The sequence below is a fragment of the Cornus florida genome, unplaced genomic scaffold (genome assembly GCF_030987335.1).
Source record: "Cornus florida cultivar Cherokee Brave unplaced genomic scaffold, ASM3098733v1 CherokeeBrave_3.0.0_Hap2_Chr04, whole genome shotgun sequence".
Lineage (NCBI taxonomy): Eukaryota > Viridiplantae > Streptophyta > Magnoliopsida > Cornales > Cornaceae > Cornus > Cornus florida.
In genome coordinates, this window is record NW_026775574.1 from 55115532 (window position 1) to 55138485 (window position 22954).

The following is a 22954-nucleotide window of genomic DNA, read 5'->3' on the forward strand; positions in this document are numbered from 1 at the left end:
AATATGATTGATAAATATAATGGTGCCACAAATCAGAAAACAGTATTTTGTCCAGGAGTCATTTGCAGGAGTAAATAACAATTAAAATGTAACTCGTGAAATGCCATTTGCAGGTCATCCTTAAGCAACACAAAATTCATGTTCCTCTTTAAATTGGCTGCACATAATATAAGCAAAACCTGGCACATGCAGTTTATGTAACAATAATCCAAGTATACCCAGCATAGGTAGGCATTCTGGTTCAAAACTTTCTACACGGACAATCAAGATCACATAGATATTCTATTCTTCATGTTGCCCAAGTCAAAAGAATGCTTCTCCTTCTGCATATGTAAGGTTAAATAATACTACCTTACACTTGTCAATTATTTGTTACACCAATTTTCATAAGTACCATTTTGAATTGAATTTAATTATAGACTATAAGGAAACCCAATTAAGGAGACATGAGTGAATTAGGCTTATTAGAGAGCTAACAAAAATATTCTACAATCTCATTAGGGAAAAATGATGATGGTGTCCAGCAAACAGAAATATAAAAGGGGCTCCAGGAGCATTATAGAGCAATGAATCTAAAGAGAAATTGCACAGCCAGCAAACTATTTTTGTAATTACAAAGAACTGGGAAGATTTACAAAGCCCTAGTGTGATACTAGGTTTTGTTCTTTGTTATCTAACCTTCCCTATTCTTTTCTTTTATATTCAAAACTTCTTGTTCTCAACAACCATCCATATCCACATCTCACCAACTATTTCCCACAACATCAATACGTCAATCTTAGCTTCCAAAACCCGAAAATCTAAATCCACAAACTGTACCCTAATTTATAGTAGGTGCTTGAATGCATGTCATATATCAGTCTCTGTCAACTATAAAGTACTTTAGGAAAGCAGACTTGGTGAAGGGACTTAGTATTGGACTAATATTCATAGAAAAGGGCCATGGTGTTCGGTGGGACCTAGTATTTGGCAGACTTCATAACAAAAGTTGGGGTCTGTATCATTGCCATTAAATTATTTTATTTCTGAAAGTTAGTTAAGTTGATTAGAGTTAGAAGTCACCTCATGATCCATAGACTTTATAGACAACGATTTAAAGATCATATCAAGGGTATAAAGATAATTTTACCTCTTGAATTTTTAACTCACAAATTAGGGTTTATTTTATGAATTTATATTGTAGTTATTGATAGTTCAGGGGATTTTCTGCATGTTGCCCCTTTTGGCTTCATTTTTTTTTTTTTTTTTCTTTCCCGTACTTTAATTCAAAGGAATTTCAGTACTCCAATTAATTTGTTAACAGAATCGTTCTTTTAACGCCAAACAGAGGCAAGGGATGATACATTACAAGAGAGAAAATCTATACTAAAGTTCTTCACACGAAAACTATGTGCCATCTTACACACATCATAGTTATATATAGGCGCTCCTCTTAAGTTACTTTCTGTCTTTGAAAAGTAAACAACTTCCTCAAGGAGTTCCAAAAATTACTTTTTTCTTTTCTAACCAAACACAAATTTTTCTTTAAGATAAACATGAAATATATGGAATTCTGTATTTTTCTATCCAGTGGAGTAAACATTATAAGAACAACCAGACAATTTATTTTCTAGCTTACCTATCAAGGGCCATATTTCTTGTTTGCCCAGAACCCAGGCTAAGCACAATGAGCCATCGATCAACAACTCTACTTCCTCCTTTGTACAACTTCACATCTATTACATGGAACTTGGTCGCAGCATTTGAGCTACTAAATAACCTTGATATTTGGAACTTTCTCCACTTCTTTTCTGAAAAAGGATTTCTAGCAATTGCATATGAGGAATCAATATAAATTGAATAATCTTGACAAGGCTGTGTACTTCCTTCCTCCCATGTTGATAGTGAAACCTGAAAACATGAATTTAAGCAAAAATAGTGAAAATAAGAAGATATTGCTAACAAGTTATACAACAATCACAGCAAGAAATCATAATATAATATGGTATAAGCAGCTTTACGGAAGTAAACTAACACCAGAAAATCCAACAAAGGAGTTGAATCTTCTTTCAACAAAATCATTAAAGCTGGAATAAATAAAAAACATTCAAAAAGATGCTTGCTAGACCACACAAAATAAGAACTGGATTCACAGTAATCATTAAGGACCCCAACTAACAGATTGAGAAAGCCACTATTGTTCCAATTGATATATTTCACTAGGTTTTCATAAGTTTGTACCATTAATTAAGTATAATGTATGAATGACACCAAAGTTGTTTTCAGGAAGATACATGGTGCTAAAGTGTCTATTTTCTGTTCTACCACTACCAACAGTCCCCCTCCCCACTCACGTTCTCGGAAATCCCAGGCAGCTCGCTGGCCTACTCCTTCCAATTAGCTTTCCGGCCTCCCCAACTACGCTTCAACCAGCTCATGATTTCGTGAAGCGGTGAAGCCATAACAAGAACCCCAGTCGTCCGCAACTGTATCATGACAGAAACCCAAAACCCTCAATCGTCTTTGACTCACACTCCTCGAGTCTCATGATAACTCCGGATCGCCTATCACTGAAGAGAAAATAGATCGGAAGAAACTTGATTTGGCAAGATTTGAGGACCGGTAGATTCTGTTACATAGATACAGTGTTTTTCTCTATAGATTACAGAAACATACATATACATATACATATATATATATATATACATATATATATGTACCTGGGTATATCCACTGCTATATACCTATAGTTGTTGATAACATACCGCTTTCTATACATAAATAACTATACACACAGGAGATTTACCGGTTCCAGAAGTACAAAATAAAAAATTCTTGGCTTGAGCATATATCATTGTATATAAAGACTACATACTGATCTCTAAATCCCTTGCGTATATTGGGTAAATATTATAGTATTTGTTGTATATATAGGCTGCATACTGATTTACACATCCTTTGCAAATATTAGGTAAACATTTTAGTATTTGATGTGTGTTTATTTGCATTGGTAAATACTGAATCATAGCCAGCGGCATATATATATTGTATATATAGGCTGCCTTTTCTTTATTTAATTTTTGATACCTGGAATTTTTTATTGTTCCTTCAGACTAGACCAAATATATAGATTGTATCTTTGTATACTGTCTATCTCATCTATATACACAGGCTGTATTTTCAATTTGGAGTAGTTATTGATTAAATACAAATAGAAAATATTTACCATTTGTTTATTTGTTGCTTCTTGTTCCTTCCTTTTGTAAGTTATTTGGGATATACAAATAGAAAATATTTACCATTTGTTTATTTACCTTTGTATATGGAAGTATCACATTCACTTTGAGGCTTTTGTCATTAAAAAATTTTATAATAGGCTTTTGTTGGTATTAATGTAAATTAAAATTAAATGAATCGTGTAATTTTTGTTGATATAAAATATTTGAGATGTAAGGAATATTTTGTTATGTAAATTTATAAAGGTTATCAATGAGATTTATAGACGGAAAAAATTATGCACTTGTTTATTGGAAAAATCTTAGTGTGATAGAATGTTTCAGAGGATTTTCATTAACACTGGTTGACTTTGACATTATTTGTATAGTTAGGGTACAAGGCGTGACAATTCAAATAGTCATTTGATGAGCATGTGAACATTTTAAGTATAAGGACTACTAAAAGCTTTTAGGAGTAATCAACAGCTACAATATTGTCGTTGTCGCAAGTAGACTATGATCATGTTAATTTTGGGTCTCTAAAAACCTGACAATTTTTTTTTTTTTTTTTCCTAGTTGGTACTCACACACACTTGTCTCTTCAGAGACTTGAACCACTAACCTCCCTTTGGGAAGTAAGAGGCCGATACCGCTAGGCCACACAAATAAAAAAATTTAACTTCAATCTTGTTGCTTTCTTTCACTATTTTATTCTAGCTTTAACACTGAAAATATGCCACAGGTGTGGGTTTTTGTCTAATGCACCAAACAAAAAGCATTTTGAAACTCCCTCTACTGCATCACTGTCAACAGTTGTGGATTGACTACTCATTTTTCTTTTCTTTTTTTCTTTTTCTTGTTTTTGGGTTAAGAATCTATTATTCTCTTTTAAATACAGAAATTAAGAAAATTTACCACCTCCAATTTTGCAAGCAATAGCTTCATACAGACATTAGCGGGAACCATTCAAGATTAATTATTACCTGTAAAACTGATTTTAAGAATAGAAGTGTTCTAGAACCATGCTCCGTAAATTTGTTGAATATTTGTTTTATTATCTCCAATCCACCCTCAATTCCATCTTTCATGCATTCAGATGAAAGAGGCATGCGGATAGCGGTAGTATTTGACGATGACCATGGCATATTTTGACCAATGAGCATTGGGTTGAATTGATCACGGAATTGCTCGGTCAGATTTGTACCTGAAATTTATTCAAGAAAACCTTGTCAGTTCTTAAATTATACCACATGGAAACTGAATGTACAGTGCAAACTATTATAAAAAATTTCACCATAAGAAAACAAATAAAAGTAAAAAACAAAAACAGAAACAAAGGTATTTTAACTTTTAGACAATAGGCCACCTTAAATAGTGAGTAAAAATAAGCAGGAAAAAAGATTGCAATATAAATTTCAAGGACAAATCTAGCTGTTAGGCATTGCACACCAGTTATTATGTGAATATACTAACTATTACTGGTGATGAAATTAGAAGGCTGGTTTTCAGCTTAAAGGAGGGTAAAGCCCCTGGGCCCGATGATTACCTTGTTTCTTTTTCCAAGAGGGCTGAAGATATGCAGTCTTATTTTATGTCCCGTTGCATGCTGAGAGATTAATTGCACCGTTATTGCCCTAATTCCTAAGACTAATTTCCCATCTATTTTATCTGACTTCAGACCTATTCCCAGAAATCAATGAATTTTTTCTCTGGTGGAAGGGAAGAATATGAGAGAAAAAAATGATATCTTATCTATTACTGAATTTAATAAAGGAAAACTCCCAGTGAAATACTTGGGGGGGTGCCTTTAGCTTCCTCTCCACCGAGAGCTCATCAATGTAAAGAACTGATTGAGAGGTTAACTAAGAATGTGCAATCGTGGACAAACAAGTGGCTTTCCTACGCTGGCAGATTGCAGCCGGTCAGATCATCTCTATTTTCCATTCAAGTCTACTGCAGTTCTGTTTTTATCTTACCCAAGAAGATCTGTAAGGAAGGTGTTGCTAAGATTGTTTGGTCTAACAATTGTTTGTTGCAATGCTAATGGCAGACTTGAAGCGAGCCACCTCAATGCCCAAGAAGAACCGTAGGGGACCAAGATAAATATCATTGACATACACAATAAAAGCAACTGCCTTGCCGCCTGAATGACGTAAAAACATGGTATGATCAGCTGCACTCCAATGAAAACCAAACTGGAGCATGGTAGTGCCAAAGCGATCAGACCAAGCTCGAGGGGACTGCTTAAGGCCATACAGGGAGCGGTGAAGACGACAGACCATCCCTGAATGAGCAGGAGAGTGAAAACCCGGAGGGGGAACCATATACACCTCCGTTGTAAGTCACCATTGAGAAAGGTGTTCTTGACATCTAATTGAAATAGAGGCCAGGAACATATTGCAACAATGGAAAATAATACGCGGATGGAGTTCATCTTGGCAACAGGGGCAAAAGTGTCCCGATAATCTATGCCATCAGTCTGAGCATAACCCTTGGAAATCAATCGGGCCTTATAACGAGCAACTGGCCCATCTGTATTATGCTTCACTGCAAACACCCAACAATAGCCCACAACCTTTCATCCAACAGGAAGCAGAAGCATGTCCCAAGTCTGATTTTTTTTTTTCAAGTGCCTGCAGTTCTTCAGCACAGCATCTCGCCATTGTGGTTGTGCTAGTGCATCTGCAGCACTAGAAGTAAGAGGAACTGAGGCAACAGAAACAAAATCTGAAATAGGGTAAGTACAAGAATGTTTACCCTTCCGAAGACAAATAAGGGATCATCAAGCGGAACAACAGCTTGAGTAGGCAGAAGTGGTGCCGAAGGGACAAGGCGGTCGGTCGTGGGAGTAGAAGCATAATCATGTTGTCTATGACTGTAAACTTGTGAAAAAATGAACATTTCCTCTTGCCAGAGGGTTATCACAAGGAGGAATAGTAGAAGAGGAAGCAGGAAAATGTAGAGGACACGGAAGGAAGTGATCATCAGGGGCAAAAAAAAAAAGGAAAGGGGAGAGAGGTGATCGTCAACCGTGTTCAATGGGAACCACTCACTCTGAGGACCAAATAAACCATTATAGTATAGTGTATGCTCAAAGAAAGAGACATCCATGGATATAAACCGCCAATGAATGGGAGGATGGTAAACCTATAAACCTTTTTGAGATTGAGAATAGCCCAAAAACACACACTTCAATGCCTTAGGGTCAAGTTTTGTACGAGTCTGCCCCAACTACTGAACAAAGCACACACACCCAAAGACCAGCAGGGAAATGAAAAAAAAAGATTGATTGGGATGCAATCACCAATTCCTGATATCTGTGTGAGGAGGTTAAACTCAGCGCAACCTTATGGCCTTGGCTTGGACCTACCCAGATAGAAAGGATGGGACATGAGAATGAATATGGTCATACAAATGAATATCAGCACAAGGTGATTGCATTAGCAAGAATTAATGTTGCTGGTAACTCCGAAGCTACTAAAATTGGAGAGCACTAAGAGTCAAAGAGGCAAAGCAACATCAAGTGACTCTAATGTACTAGAGTCTGAAGGTTGAAGTATTCTAAAGGGACTGAAATTGGTGTACCCTATTTGAGAGATAGTGGATTTGTTCGCCTCGAGACAACACAGTCTTCATGGTTTTTTCCTTCTAGTTTTTTCACGTTAAAAATTGCTGAGGCATTCTCTGTCTACTTTTGTAATATTGCATTCTTCATCTCTTTGCTTGTGTCCTTGTAAAACAATTAAGGATTAACTAAAATTTAAAAACAAACAATTGAGCAAACAGGACCTATTCCCCCACTCCAAATCAATTTAGAGAATCTATTAAGTTAAATACCATCTTTCCCAAACTGCGTCTCAATTATATTACAACTGGCCTTTTTCATTCAATGCCAGTGTGCCAACGGTCAAGTGTTACCCCAAACCAACAGCCCAAAAACAGTTCACATAAGAAGATTATAATCCTTACTGAAATCTCTTACTTAATCCCATCTTTGTTTCTTAGAAAAAAACGAGACATAACACTCTGTGTTCTCAATGCCCTCAGAAAGCAGAAATTTTCAATTGACAAAATTCAACACAAAAACATGCCAAGAAAAGAGAAAAACCAAAGGATATTCTTTTCTTTCTTTCCCCCTTTTTTGTCAAAATAATAATAATAATAAGAATAACAACAGAACAATCAACGAATTGTCTCCATATAAGTGATCACTCACACCACATAACTCAACGATGCCAAGGATTTATAATGACAAATGTAGAACTGTATATAACTAATTATATATGATATATTAATATCTGAGTAGGGAAGAAAAAGGTTGCATGCGTTGTGTATGAACACCTACCCATCAGAGAGAACATTTTTGCTGCAGGAGCAAGGGTTGAAGGTACCGCAAAAGCCAAGCCACGAGGATCAAACATATAAAAGTAGCCCTCAGAAACAACTGATAGGAGATCACAGATGAAATAACAGCCAAGTAGTCCTAACCCGTAGTTAACGGTATCGCCCCGCAGTCTCCATGGAGGAAGAAACTGTAGGCTACTTACTTCCTCTCTACTCAAGTTGGCCCCTTCCAGAATGGCTACAAGAGCAGGCCCTTGAAATTCACCTGTACCAATTACCATTCAATGAATAAAATATATGACAAAGTCAGTTTGCAACAGAATGAAAACTAATAAAATGTTACAACCTTATAATTCACCATTAAGCTTACGGAGATATCTAAGAATCATATCAGTTTAAAAGAAGTTCTCTAGTTTCACAGGAACATAAACTGATATGCAGCTAGATTGTACATTTACCACAAGCCAATTTGTTCTTTTAACTCTGGAATCAAGGTTAGCATATGTGGCTAGTTAATTTTGCAGTGGGTTTACTGCAAAATTAATGGCTCACGTAGAGCCCAATAGACAACAAATTTACAAGTCCCATATGTTTCAATTATCCTTGTTATATTGACACAGCTAAAGCAATAACCGAAGTCTAAAATTACCACTACTTACCTAGATTGTGCTGCAACAAAGACTGACGTGGATGTTCCCTCTTGTCGAAGATCAGGTGAAGCTTTTTTGCTTTGCAGCAATCCGCTAACTCTAGAAGGTCAAATAACAAAAAGTCATTGTTCCCAAACAATTCAAGAAGCTCACATACTCTAGCATAGTCCATGCATGGTAAATCTTTAGTCATTTCATCACTGACTAGAGACATACAACGAAGTGATTGAACCCCCAACCTATTTGCCAGATCATTACTCATACTTGGATGTATGAAATGCTTCCCGGTGAAGGTTTTATTCTCCAGCCATGGTGCATCATTATATACAAGATCTGCAGAACACATAAGAACTCCAGAAGAATCTGGAATTAACAATGGAGTATTAGAAGCCTCAAGCAATGGCTTATCTGAATAACAATCTGCAACAGCTTCTAGGACACGATGGACAAAACTCAACTGATCAGTTGATAGGGGGTACCCTTTCACATCATTCTGCAAGCGATGTAGAACATGAAAATAATCAAAAACATCAAAACTAATTCTGACACCTAATGCCAAAAGCAAATCTCTGAATTCCGATAACTCAGATGGTACGACATACAGGTAGGGACTATATTTCACTGGTGAATCAAATGCAAGTGCATTTGAGGATATAAAATCGTCTCCAATCCAAATCCATGAAACACCATTCAAGGCAGATTTTAGAACCATAAAACCATCGGTACCAATATATTCTTGCATCTTTAAATAAAGTGAAGGAATTTCTTTTTGCAGTGCAGCATCAAAAATTGGTTCCACTGTATTATGTAGCTTCCTCTGAGCATAGGATTTGGATAGTGAAATTAGTTGAGAGGACAATATATCTACATTTAGGCAATCCACCCAACCAAGTTTACGTTGTAGGTACATTGAGCAGCATTCACCATCTAAGATATGCATCTTAGACGAAACAATCCACATCTGGGATTTAGGTCTCACAATGACCGGAGCTGCCACTTGAAGGCTTGATACCAACCATGGAAGACCTTGTAGAGGAGGATCAGCATATACAGGGCACCAAGAAATGGATTTTAATTCTGACCAAAATTCTTCTCCAGGCTTATCATCGATCAGGTTGCCTACAAATAAATCAATGTCAAGAACATCTTCAGAACTGTTCTCAGAACACTCTGGAGTGTGATCCACTGCTTTGCCATCAGAAGCACTGCTGGTCTGACATTCAATGGCAGTTCTACATTCATCAGAATCTCCCTCACATTCCTCACTTGAGAGTCTGAATGCCATTACATCCAAACAAACAAGTAACCTCCTCCCGTAGCTGACAGTTTCTGAGTCACTCAAATCATGCAACATAGAAACTGACCTAGCACAATCAAGCAAACCAGTATAGCCCAAGGTTTGTCTAAGTCCAAGGTTCACTAGAGTATCCAGAGTTTCAGGATCTGAGAATTTATCAGAAGGGAAGAAAACTTCTCCATGGAGCACCTTTTGTAGCTGAGGAACACGAGGATCATAAAGCCTGTAAAAACAATGTAAATATAGACACATGTTCATGTTTATTTAGGAAGCATATGTAACTAAAAGTACTCTCAAAAGGTTCTGAATGAGAGTTGTCTTTCCTGCTAAATGGATCTAGCTGTGCTGATAGTGAACTACTTAGTAAAAAAGTCTTCCTAAAACTTATTGATGGTAAAAACTTATGCTGGTGTAGCTTATGCAGTACAACTTGCTACTAGGGCAGGAAATGGAGCAGTTGATGAACATCTCAGTGTTGGCACGCTGACAAACTCAGTCAAATTTGTGTGAAAAGGGAAAAAATGGCCAATCTTAAAACCCATTCTCAGAGATCATTTTTCAAATAAGCCGATCTCAATCTCAGACTTATCTTAGCAGAGCTCACAAGCAAAGGGAATTAGCTGAGGCTTGATGATGGTCCTGCATATGCAGTGTCCTGGGAGGAGAAGATTAGAGACAAACCTAATCTTTGGTATTACTTTTAGAAAAAGTCGCTGCTATCAGACTCGAACCCGTATATACACGCTTGTCAATCAAAGGTTTTCCCTTTACACCAAGCATATGTGTGTGAAAAGGAAACAAAAAGATAAGTGCAATAAAGTACAATCACAGGTCAATGCTACTGAAAATTCAGCTCAACTTGTTTCAGTTTCATCTCTATTAGCTGTTTAAACTGCAATTTACGAGTTAAAGCACAGCCATTAACTATTAGAGTCCAAATAACACAACCACTATTTGTAACATTAAAGTTGTTGGCAATTGACTATCCCGTTAAACTGAAACATAATCATTTGAATTAATTCTAAGAGGAAGAGCACTTTTTAAGGTTATTAATCACTTTACTACCAGAAAAACAGATTTTAACATCTGGATCTAAAACAAAGAAAAAACAACATACCTCGATGGCTCCCGCCAAGTTCCATCACGTGCCAAAACAAAAGGTGTATTGGAAAGTACCATTTTGATGGAGTTATCCTCTCCAATCAAAAGCTTAACATCATGTAAAATGGTCGAGAGCGCTCCCTTCTGTGAAATAAATTCTGGCATGCGACTGAGTACGCAACTTCTGTAGAACTCCACCCTTGAAGGTTCTCTAATCTCTAAATAATTTTTCAGAATGCTTCTTTCTTTCTCTGATTCCATGCGTACGAAGTTATCATCCAAAAGATCCTCCCGCACACCATTTGGTTGAAGCCATTTGGTAGGTTTAGTCAAACATACTCGTTCTCTGCTTTTGAATGACTCAAACATAGGGAGGTGTTTGATGATGTCCATATGCATGTCATTCACTGAGCCTTCACTGAACCACTTTGACTGAAGAATAAAACTGCGAAGTTCATGCAGCTCACTCTCAGATGCATCACCAAAGAGATCCTCAATGTTTTCTGGCTTATTGGCAACTGCCAGTAATGCATTTAAAATGCCAGTTGCCGTTGGAGACTGCACATAATTTTCTAGTTGTGGATGATCTATTGGAAGGTCGCGTCTCAATATTAGGCATCCTACTCTCAGCAACAGAGAAGACATGTTCTCGCTCCAGCCATCATCTTTAATTACATTTGAATTTCTGACAAGCTGCAAGAGATAACTGTTTCCAACTGGCAAAATAGGCCACTTAGAAAATACTGAAAGATCGTCACAACACGACTTCAGATAGTTCCATAGCACCCCCATCCATTCCAAACTAGGCTGCCCTTCGTGACCAGGGGCCCAAGTTACCCATTTAGCATTCTGCCACTCTGCTGGAAATAATCTCAAAAAGAGCTTCTCGAGCAAATGGCATGTCAAAAAAGAAATGTTGAAATCCTCGCTTTGGGCTATATCACATAACTTCTTGTGAAGAGCATCAGAGATCCCACAATCTATAAGTTGATGTGGGACTGAATCCTTGAGAAGACCATACTCTTCTCCACGTGCAATATAAATTCTTTCACCCGCCCCTCTCTTCTCGAAATTTGTGAATAAACCATTGGAAAGAGGAACCAAAGGTAAACCATACAAATTATCAGATTGTAAAGGAGGTCTCAAATCAAGTAAGCAATACTCAAGGGTCAAGATCATTGCACTCCTGTCCCTAAATTCACGCTTTCGCCGAATCAACAGCGACCGCAGTAACTGAGGCGTAAGGAAATGCAATGATGGACAGATCTCCATAAATTTCTCCACAAGTGGCTTTGAAACAGTTACAACTGGCAAACCAGCATCTGATAATGCTTCTACAAGCTCATGTGCCTTCTTAAAAGAAAAATCAGGAAAAATAGCCTGTTTGGTTGAGATCCACTGGCCCCCTCTGGCTTTTGTATACAGTACACGGAGACCAAACTCGGCAATAAAATGGTAGAGTTTCCGCACAATTGATGCCCAGGGTTCTAACCCTATTGTTGTTGGCCAAAATGAAAAGAATAAATCGCATGGGCCAATTTCCAGTGCAACTTTCTCAAGCAAGTGTCCATAAGCTGGGGCAAGCACATCTTCAAGGAGGTACATATTCCAGTCTGAGCGTTTTTTCCCACCCCCTGCCATGTCATTACCAAACCATATATCCCTTCGGTTTGACGACAATTCAAAATATGCATTAACATGCACTCGAAGACCAGTAAAGATTGGCAGTGGTAAAAAGCAAAAGGCACGACCCTCAAAATTCTTTATTTCCTGGAGAGTAGTGATAGGAACTTGAAGTATATCAGAATTAATAATGCAAGATTCCTCAGTATTTTGGGTATCACTCAATTCCCTATTAACCTCTACCGAATGTAAATATGAAGCAACACAAGCCCAAGGAATATATTTTCGAGATTTGGTATCAAAAGATGCAGAATTGTTCTTAACAAGGCCACCACCTAAGCATTCACTAGTTAACCACAAGTGTGCTTTATCACCAGAAGTGCTTTGCTCTGTCACCACAATCTTCTGAGATTTCCATGGCAAATCTTTGTTTATGGATTTGCTCAGTTTGTTAAGGAACTGATCCTTTTCCAATGCATCTTGCTGATTTCCATGCATAATACTTAACATATGATGAAATGCACTGGGTTCAGCTTCAGGCTCACTGACACAGGATTTGTGAACACGATGTAGTAGTTGCATCCCATTACTAGATCCTTCTTTGACAAAAATGGAGATGGTTTTTACATTGCGGAGAAACAGTAAAGTTTCAGAAACCACCTCAGAAAAAGAAGAGAAGAGTGATATTACATCTTCAGAAGCATATCCTTCTTTCTTTATGTGGCTTCGAGAAGCAACATTTGCACTCCTGAGGGGAAAACGGAAGAGTGTGCCAGGAAATGAATGCTGCAAATCACAACCAAAGTGTAGGAAAGGAGAAAATTGATCTGGAAATTGTTCCAAAATCCTTCTGCCCACAAACTTAATTCGCAAGCCAGGGTGAGATGGAGAGATTCCGGGCAAATTACAGGCATGAGGATCAAACATGACAACGTTTTCCCCCGAAACAAATGAGGGGATGTCTGTAAAGTGATAAACACAATTAAATCCCAGCCCAAATCTTCCAATTGCAAAAGGATTCTCTAGCTTGCTTTCTTGACCAATACGTGATATAGCGTATAAATCTTGCTGACTGAAAACAGAGTCATTGAAACAGTACAGAGCAGGGCCTTGCCAATCTGCCATTTCAGGAGAGAGAATGGATGAAGTCCCATACTGAGTTTTGTCCAAGAGAAAGACTACCTCGGAAGCTCTTGCATCCTCTGCATTTTGCACTAGCTCAAACAGAATCCCAGGTCCATCTGCATACATTTCAAGTATATGTTTAAGTCTGGTCGTCAAAGCTTCATGCTGTCCGAATGCTTCAGCAGCGCCAGACAAACTCAAATTCACTGAATCAGCACTCTCGGCAAGCAGCATTCTCCGAAGTGAACGGACACCAAGCTTCTCTGCAACATCATTAGAAATGTTTCCATGCACATATTTTTGAACAGTTCTCTTTGCATTTAAGGCCACGGTAGAGGCATTATCCAATGAGCTATTAACATCTTCTGAGCCAAGCAACCAGGGAGCATCATTATAAACTAGATCAGTAGCATTAATTAGTCTGCCTGATATGTCTGGTAGATAGATCTTAATTTCCTGTTCATAAAACTGAACTCCAGCCAGATGCTGCGCAATCAGTATAGCAGCCCTGATTTCCTGTTCATCCAGAGGACTGGAACCTTTCTTCATAGCCATTTTGCATAAAATATTAGCATAGTCACTGGGCTTCAAGAATTCACGAACACCGAGTTCCAAAAATAAATTCCTGAAAACTGCCAAGTCAACAGGTATAACTCGTATATAGGGAGCCAAATGAAGAGGACCATTAAGGACAACCTCATCCAAGGTTGCAAATCCATCTCCCACCCAAATCCATCGGCACCCTTCTAAAACGGCTTTCACAATGTCCATCTCATCCGAACCAATCATGCCCATTAGTATGGAGTATATCCTTGGCATCACTAAGACCAATTCCCGCCGAAGCACCTGATCCGTCACAATCTCATTATTTTTCCCAAGCTCAAGTAGTTGGGCAGCAATTACACTTCCTGCGGGTGGAGAAGACCACCCAAGGTGATGTGCTAAGGCTGTGGATGAGCATTCTCCATCCAGTATCCGCATGCTTCCTGATACAAGCCACAAGTCTCTGTATAATTTTACAAGCTTTGGAGGAGCAACCATAGATGACACAACAGGCCATGGTAAAGTATGATAAGGAGAAGAAACAAGAACTGGGCACCAGCAAATCATCTGGAGATCATTCCAGAATTTCTCCAGGTCAGATTTCAAATTACGTGGTTTGAATGCAGTTGCAGCTCGTGACAACATTCTATTCATTGTTCCTTGATCAGCATTTGCTGGATTAGGTACCCACTTCAATGCATTCACTTCCAGGTAAGAAAGAATCACTTTGCCTCTTGAATATGCCCTTTGTTGATCTTCGTGAATTAACCGTTCTACCTGTCTAGCACTTTGTATGACTGTTTCAGGAGAAACAGCCGTCTTGAGGCCCAAACCTTGTAGCATGTCCAAAATGCCTGATTCTTGGAATACACCACAAGGGAAACTATCAGAATCTTCTAATAACGCATATAATTCTTCATTACGAGGATCATATAGCACTGCAGGACACTTCACCGAACCACCAGAGGTTGGAACAAATTCCAATTTTCTCAGATCTTCCCTGAAAGATGCATCCTCAACACATAATTGTGGTAGCTCTTGCAGAACTGAAAGCATGATTCTGTCACGAACCTCAGGTTGCAACTCCTCAAGTCTGTTCAATACATGTTGCTTATAAAAGCATGTCTTCCCCATTCGATCAATTCCATAATATCTTTTTAAAACCTCTTCTTCATCATATGAAGAACTGCTAATAAACTCGCCACAAAGGAAGCACTCAGAAACATCCAATGGCGGTAAGTATTTTTGAGGGTTTTCTAAATCTGAATACTGGGAATTTTGAGCAGATTCTCCACAATAGACCCTATAAATAGGCAGCCTCTTGCAATTCCATATGTCAGCATCAGCCATACCTTTTCCAATATACCATTTTTGATCCAGAAGAAATTGACGAAGCTCATCCCTCTCTTCCACTCCCAAATAATGAAATGTTTGCATGATGCTATCATTTGAAGAGGCAACGTCGAAAATTGACCCCAGAACACCAGCGCAATCAGCACCATATACATAATGTGATAAGTCGGAGTGTTCAACACCATAACTGCTGTTCAGAATCTTACATCCTATCTTAACAAGGAGGTCTTGCATCTTGTCAGACAGATGCTCAACATTCAACAGTTTTGATTGTCTTGAAGGTCTAAAGAGATGCCCAGAGAGAGATGGCAAGATAGGCCAATCACCAAACAGGGACAAATTTTCACAATGATCTCTAAGATACTGCCAAAAAAGCACAAACCATGATGAAGATGGATGACTAGAATCAGACTTTGGATCCCAAAGAACTTTGGTTTTGTGTTTCCAATCAGCAGGGACAAATTTAGGGAATAACTGAAGTAAATAATTGATATTAAACAGAGTCAGATTTGTCTTTGATGCCTTCGCAATAGCTGATATACTGCTCAATATGTTGAGAGGAATATTATGATCAATTATTCTATCTGAGATTGGTTGAAGAAGCATGTATTCTGACTCATTACAGATAAAATAAGAAATCCCTTTTGAGGATTCAGACAAAAATCCGAAGTCCCCATTTGCTAAAGGAAGCAATGGCAGGTCATAAGCATGAGCACCAGCATCACCGTCAATAAGGTCTTCAAGACAATACTCCAACAATGTAAGCTTGTAAAATCTACTTAATGTAATTACACTTTTGCTTTCCCTAAGATAATTCCTCACAGAATCAGGAGTAACCAGTTTCTGCCGAAAACTGGAAGCACATTTCAAGAGCATATTAAGCAAAACATTGGGCAAATGAACAATAGGCATTCCTAGCTGTACAAGCGCCTCCCCAAGTTCCATGCTTTTTGAGAACTCCTCATCATGAAGAAAAGCTTCCACTGGTGAAACCCATTTTCCTCCTTCAATGCCCGAATACAAGACAGCAGCATTACCAATGTTCCTGTAAATATGTTCAACTAAAATGTTCCATGGCTCTTCAAAGGAACCAGTGGGCCATAGTGTATAATACAATTTTGTCGGACCTAGCAATCCTCGCACACCAAGCAACAACTGCGCAAAAGTAGGTGCAACCACGTCTTCTAAAAGAAGTCTGTTCCAAAGAGAACGAATTTTTCCACTTCTGTCCATATCGGCACCATACCAAATGCCACGACGGTTTGAAGAAACCTCAAAGTATCCATTAACCTGCACAGCCATTCCAGTTTTCACTGGCAAAGGAAGGAAACAGAATGCCCGGCCAAGCTTAAGAACATCATCCTGTTAGGTATCAAGTTGAAACAAAAACACATTAAAATATGATAAATAAAAAGATGAAAGAAAAATTATCCTAGAACGGTAATGTGTAAAAGCATTCAAATAAAGTACCATATTTTCTTTTATCTTGGGCTAGACACAGAAACAGATAAACAGAAGACAAGGATAAAACACTAAATATGTAACGAAATTCTTAATGAGTAAATCCCTTAAGAAGATAAAGAATTCAAAAATAAAAGAAAATAGCTTCCTGAATATTCTAAGTCCCAGTAAATTCTTTTTTGGAAAGCACACTATGAAACATGCTACAGGTTATGGTTCATTTATCCAAAAGATAGTCCCTCTTACAAATTTGAAAGGAAAAAAAAAAAAAAAAAGGATATTGTAACAGCCAGTTACAAACAATGGAAACAGAAGTTAAAATACATAAATAAAAAAATTATATTGGCAAAAGAAACTAACATTGTTATCTAATGAAGCATGCACCTGGAACAAAATAATCTCATCAGGTTCAAGGAAACACTTCCTATGTAACAATCGGAGTAGAACGTCCAAAAGAAGTTTTTAACTTTTAAATAGATAACAGAACAAACAGTGGAGGTAGATGATAAGAAGATTTTTGCCACCAATCAAGGAAATTTTCAATTATGTTCCCATGCAGCATGCTTAAGCTTTGCCAGCCAAAAATAACAACAATACTATTAAACTTAAATACCTTTCCAACTTACTAGTGCTCTTTCAATTTTTTTAGGTATAAATTTCAATTTTCAGATTAGTTTTCTCTGATGAGTCAGCAAACAAAGTATACAAAGCAAGAAAGGATAAGGCTTACGTAACACTTTTCTTTTTCTTTTTCTTTTTTTTGATAAGTAAATATGTATTGCGTTCAAAAATTCACAAATACACAACGGCCGAAGACAAGAAAGGCTTAAGGCTTATGTAACATATCTACCAGTCACCGAACCAGTTTCCCTGATCCAAATTAACGAAGAGATTGCTTTCTAACGTACCCCCATTAATCAAACCATCTCAAACCTCAACCCAATGATCAGCCACTTACCCCTTAAAGCACAAAGTAAAGGACACTGCAATCACCAATTGGCATTGGAAACTGCAATGCCACAAAAACATTGCTCATCCTTGAAAACCTTTTTTCCTTTAATGAATTGTTTCCTACGAAATATTATATATATATATATGTATGTATATTGTTATGTCAGGGTATCGCCAACCCATTTGAGTTGAAAGTTAATACAACAAATGCACACAATGTGCACACCACGAGCATCAGGTAAGCACAAGAAGAAATAGCACCTGATGCGTCAGGATTCCAAGCAATCACCTTAGCCAACTTACTTTTCTTAATAACTATCACGCGCGATCACACACACAAAAGAAAAAGAAAAAAAAAAAAAAGAAAAAGAAAAAAATAAACTGAAACAAGCTCTTCCTCCAAGAATAGATTGTACTTAAGCCTTGTAAAAGACAGAAGGAGCACCAACGGGCCAGCGGCTCAGAGGTATCAAGCCCCTACTTTCCAAAGGAAGGTCAGGGGTTCAAGGATCAGTGGAGGCATATATGGGTGTGTGAGTATCAAATGCGAAAAAAATAATAATAAAAGACGGAAGGAGCCTTGTTCTTCTAGAATTCTTTTAAAATCATGAGGCCATTTTATAGAATGGAAATCGATATCCTTTCTCAGTGAAAACAAATCACAACTATCATGTCTAACTTAAAGGTATATAAAACGCTTCTTTGTGAAAACCAACAACTGAATTGGGCTCCTAGAATTGGTCTACAGATCACCAGAACCACAAGTAATTGTCGCCTATATAACAAGCATACTCACTGTTTTTCGTGTCAGATGCCCCTATATCTGTCTGACCCAACAATATCCATAACTCAAGGTTATTAGAATTGTGACCCTATTTTTGACTGATTTGGGGATTCAGAATTGGATCGTAGGTCTGGTCAAGAATCCTAAGATTATACAAAAGAAGAAAAATAATACTTAAAAGAATTTGTGCAATAAATAATTCTTAAAAATTATACAAGAAGATCCTAAAACTGATTATATATATACACACACACACACACACACACACATATATAGAAGAATTAACACAAGTATTTGTAACATATAAACCTTCAAAACATCTCCCTAAAACTTTTGAAGCACATTATCACTCAGTCAAATAAACAAATTATTAGTATCAAAATAATTAATTTATATAGACTAACTATGATAACACATCCCGATATTAGATTTAATATATAAACTACACATGAATCGTCATTTTGTGATCATGCATAAAATGAAAATCTTTTAACTTACACGTGAAAATAATCCTATTTAAATTACTCGAGCTACTCAATCAAGGATACAGTGAGAATGCTTATAACATAGACAAAATAATAATAATAATAATAATTTGAGGAACAAAAGGACTAAAGATTTGTGTACATTAATGATTTGTTTCAAGCACCCTTCTAGAGTTGTAGAGACAGAAATGGAGACTGAACTCAAAGGGTTGAAGTATCGTTTTATAGTTTAAATCCAAACTTAAAAGAATCATTGTACAATCAAAACAAGAACAAAAATTGAAATGCTTATCATACTTAGGACAATTAAGTTTTTCTTGACCGTCGTTTCATAATACTATTTGGATCTCAGGTCCTAACTCATCAAAAAGGAACGAAAGTGTAACATTAAATAGCTTCTATGGTAAATTCAGGAGTCAAATTGGGATCCCACCACTCTTGCGATCCTACATGGATGCCATAAGGATTCTATACTCATGGGATATTTCTGTGGGCACGTACTTTCAGATCATAACATCCAGATTGGAATTTAATCAAACCTGCCATAAATCTGCACGCATGTTGTCATATTACAGTTCTTTTTTAAATGCAACGCATGTTGAACACTGACACCAATGTCAATGATCTCTTATACAGTACACATTTGTCCCTAAATGAAAGGGAGTGTAAAAGAAAAAAGGAAAATAAAAGAAAGAAATCAACATACGCTACTCTAGACCCTTGTCCGGGTAATAATTGGTCCATTCACTCCAACAGGAGAACCTAAATTACCGCAAATTTGTTGCTTCTTATGCATTGTATACGAAGACGGATAGGCCATTTCTTTTAAACAGAGGATAAGTTCGTTCATAAAGTACAAACATGTAGCAATTGTTGGCCACAACAATTATAGAGGATATGAGTCCTATAAAGAATGACAACTTGTAACCAAAGAATGACTGAAGATACCATTTAGATTACGACATTTAGTTCACCAACATGCACTTTCATGGTCATACAAAAGCCAAAATGGTTTCCCTCATCCCCTTACAAACAAAATGATAAAGAAAAAGAAACAAGTATAAATAAAAATACTCACTAGAAATTTCATTGAGAAATATAATCACTCACTGCACAATAATATCAATCACATAGTTCATATATGCAGCAGAACTTCTAAAAATATATGACTGAAAGGTTTGACAAGGTTTAAAACTACTAACAGCCTTAACTGCATACCAATCATGTAACAAACCTCTATATTTACAACACACACACAGGAGGAGAGAGAGATAATAGTATGAAAGGCACAATGAAATATTGTAAATTACATCGGATGAGTGATCTGATACGCATGCAGCAACTGACGCCCAAGGCAACAAGTGAATATCATAATCTTTAGATGCACTTGTAGCAAAAGAACCAATCCTACTGGATGCCGGTGCCATTGTTTGTGCTATATAGAAAGTATCTATTCTCTTCTGAGAGTGGTTCTCAATAACTCTCTCGCTCAAAAAGTCCAATGAATAGGCATCTGTCACACAATCAGAATAATTTGTTAACTTTGATAGCCTCAAAAGCATCTGGCGATGCCAAATGGTATCATCACCGACCGAGTTGATGGAGCACGAAAGAATCTTCCTTGGCTGGGACATTCCAGCGTCCCATAAATACATGTCAATAGAAAGTACACTTTTAAGAAAAAGAAGTGTGAAAACTCCTTCTTCATAAAGCTGAGCAAACATGGAAGATATGTCATCTTCCAAGTATACATGTTTTGAGAGCTTACTATTAGCTGCCTGATCTGCATTCCTCAAAGGAAAACGGAATAATGTTCCAGGGAAAGGATTTTTCATATCACAACCAAAAGCACAATAAGGAAAAAACTGGTCTTTATACAGGGAGATGGCTGAAGAACTAACATACTCGATTCGCTTTCCAGGATTTGCTGTGGAGACATTTGGAAGGTAAACGCCCTGAGGATCAAATAATACCACATATTTGCCACTTACAAAAGAGGGCAAATCAGTTAGATGGTACACTGAATTGAAGCCAACCCTATAAAAAACAGCATCAATACAAAGTTAAGTGCCAAAGCATAGCTGACAAACAATTTATAAATGTCAATTAGATAAAATAAAATAGCAACTAAAAATTCTAAGAAATAAATTGGGGCAGCAAAATTTCCCATGACAAAGATCTGGAGAAGACATTCAAAAAAAATTATATAAATATAGCAGTAATAGCAAAGGAAAAGACCAGGTGCAAAAAAGGAGTAAAACTAAATCTAAAAATAATCATGCCAAAAAAAATTCATTATTTTTTTAGTTTATGTCAAACAATTTTCTTTATTTTCTTAGTTCAAAAAAACTATTTTATATGGATACAACCAAACGGATTTCTGAGCTTTTGTTCTCTTAAAACTATTTTGTAGTTTTTTCTAACTAAGCAAATTTTTAGATTCAAAAAACTAAAAAATGTTTTATGTTCTGATTCTCTACAAACTATTCTTGAAAACTGGAAACTGATCCATGCAGGGCCTCAGCCTTCTAGAACTCTGGTTTCAGAGAGATTCTAAAACAATTTGCTTACAGTTCAACCGATCAAGTTATGATTGAACCATACTAGAAAAGTTTCAACCGATTAAGTCTTCAATCAAAGCATTTTAATATGGTCTCGGTCGATCGAACTTTTTGATCCAGACATACTAGACTTTAATAATTTTTCCTATCCTTGTTCCTTTAAGACTTCTAAAATTGAAGCATTCAAAAACAGTTTTATGCATTCTAAAAATGGTTCTTATAGATAAAAGCATGCAATCTTCAAACCCTAATAATATGATGGCAAAAAATATAAAACAAGGTCATATGAAAGAATTGAGCATAAATAATCTCACACCAATGTGTATCATTGATTGTTATTAATTTATGATTCATAAGTTACAAATTCAATACAATAATAGAATACTAAACTTACTAAACATAAGTAAATGTTGTTTTATTGAATATTTTATTTCTTCTCTAGTCCTCGCCATACTTTGTTCTAATAAAAGCTAAATGCTGCAATCAATAGTTTAATTGAAATTAAATTTCTTTAACTTATTTCAGTTTACTTTTTTTTTCATTTTCGTTTGTAAGGAAACCAATAAAGCAAAAAACCTATACTCAAAATTTTTTGTTTCTTTTTCCTGCCTTCTCTAATCGCCCAAAACAGATGATAGACTATAATTCTCCAACTAATAGCAATTGCATAGTGAAGATATACATATATATGGTTACATACAATATGTATTATGTATAAATGAGTTGTTGAATTACCCGAACCGACCAGTTTTCCAAGCCTGAGAGTGCTTGCTACTGCCTCCGATCCTCGATATACTAACAAAATCATCCTCAGTAAACTCGGCATTGTTATATGCCAACAACGCCGGTCCCTGCCACTGCGCCAACTTCTCCGACAACAACGACTCGGTGCCGTGAACCCGGCGGTCCAAGCAAAGGCAAACCTTGGTGGCACCAGCGTCGTCGGCGTTCTGTATCAACTCCTTCAACACGGTAGTGCCCTCTGGATAATTCAGTAGAACCTCTCGGATCCTCCGAGTGAGATCGACCTTCTGACCGAAATCTTCGAGATGGAGAGAGTTCGCCGCCGTCGTCGACGGCGGGGACTCCATTTTTTCCGGTGAAAAGTGTCGGCGATGATCGTTGCGGAAAACAGTGCAAATTGCTGGGGAAATCGGATGTGAAGTTGGAGGAAACACCAACAGAGAGAGATTTTGGAACCGAAACGTGGAAAGAGAGACTTCTCTTCTTTGTCGCTTTATTTACGGTTTTTATAAGGTCGACAAAAATGCGGGGTCGATGAGTTCTAAAGTGCGCAGAGGTGCGCTCGGAGAACTAGTAATTTAAGTCCAAATTATAATGTGGATCACCCATGACCCGATCTTTATTTTAAACGGACTCCAAATACAGGCCCATCTTATTTGGGGTGGGTTGGGAGAGAACATTAGTGGTACGGCTAACGAAAATTTACAATTTCTATCTAAAATAAAACAGTGACACTCC

General features: G+C 37.2%; 1 protein-coding gene across 4 annotated transcripts in view; it reads right to left on the bottom strand.

Annotated features, from left to right (window-relative positions):
- LOC132303270 (uncharacterized) overlaps positions 1–22716 on the bottom strand; it is a 42308-nt gene extending 19592 nt beyond the window's left edge. For 2 of the 4 annotated variants that reach the window (XM_059800472.1, XM_059800471.1), the window contains exons 1-7: positions 22208–22703; positions 20222–20948; positions 10603–16592; positions 8198–9708; positions 7540–7803; positions 4178–4398; positions 1619–1890 (exon numbers count right to left, since the gene is read on the bottom strand). In XM_059800472.1, coding sequence (XP_059656455.1) covers positions 1619–1890; positions 4178–4398; positions 7540–7803; positions 8198–9708; positions 10603–16592; positions 20222–20948; positions 22208–22563 — 9341 coding nt within the window. In that variant the 5' untranslated portion in view covers positions 22564–22703. Of the gene's footprint in view, positions 1–1618; positions 1891–4177; positions 4399–7539; positions 7804–8197; positions 9709–10602; positions 16593–20221; positions 20949–22207 lie in introns of all 4 variants that reach the window. The other 2 variants (XR_009481161.1, XM_059800473.1) reach the window with 2 other exon arrangements.
- Between the last annotated feature and the right edge of the window lie 238 nt (positions 22717–22954).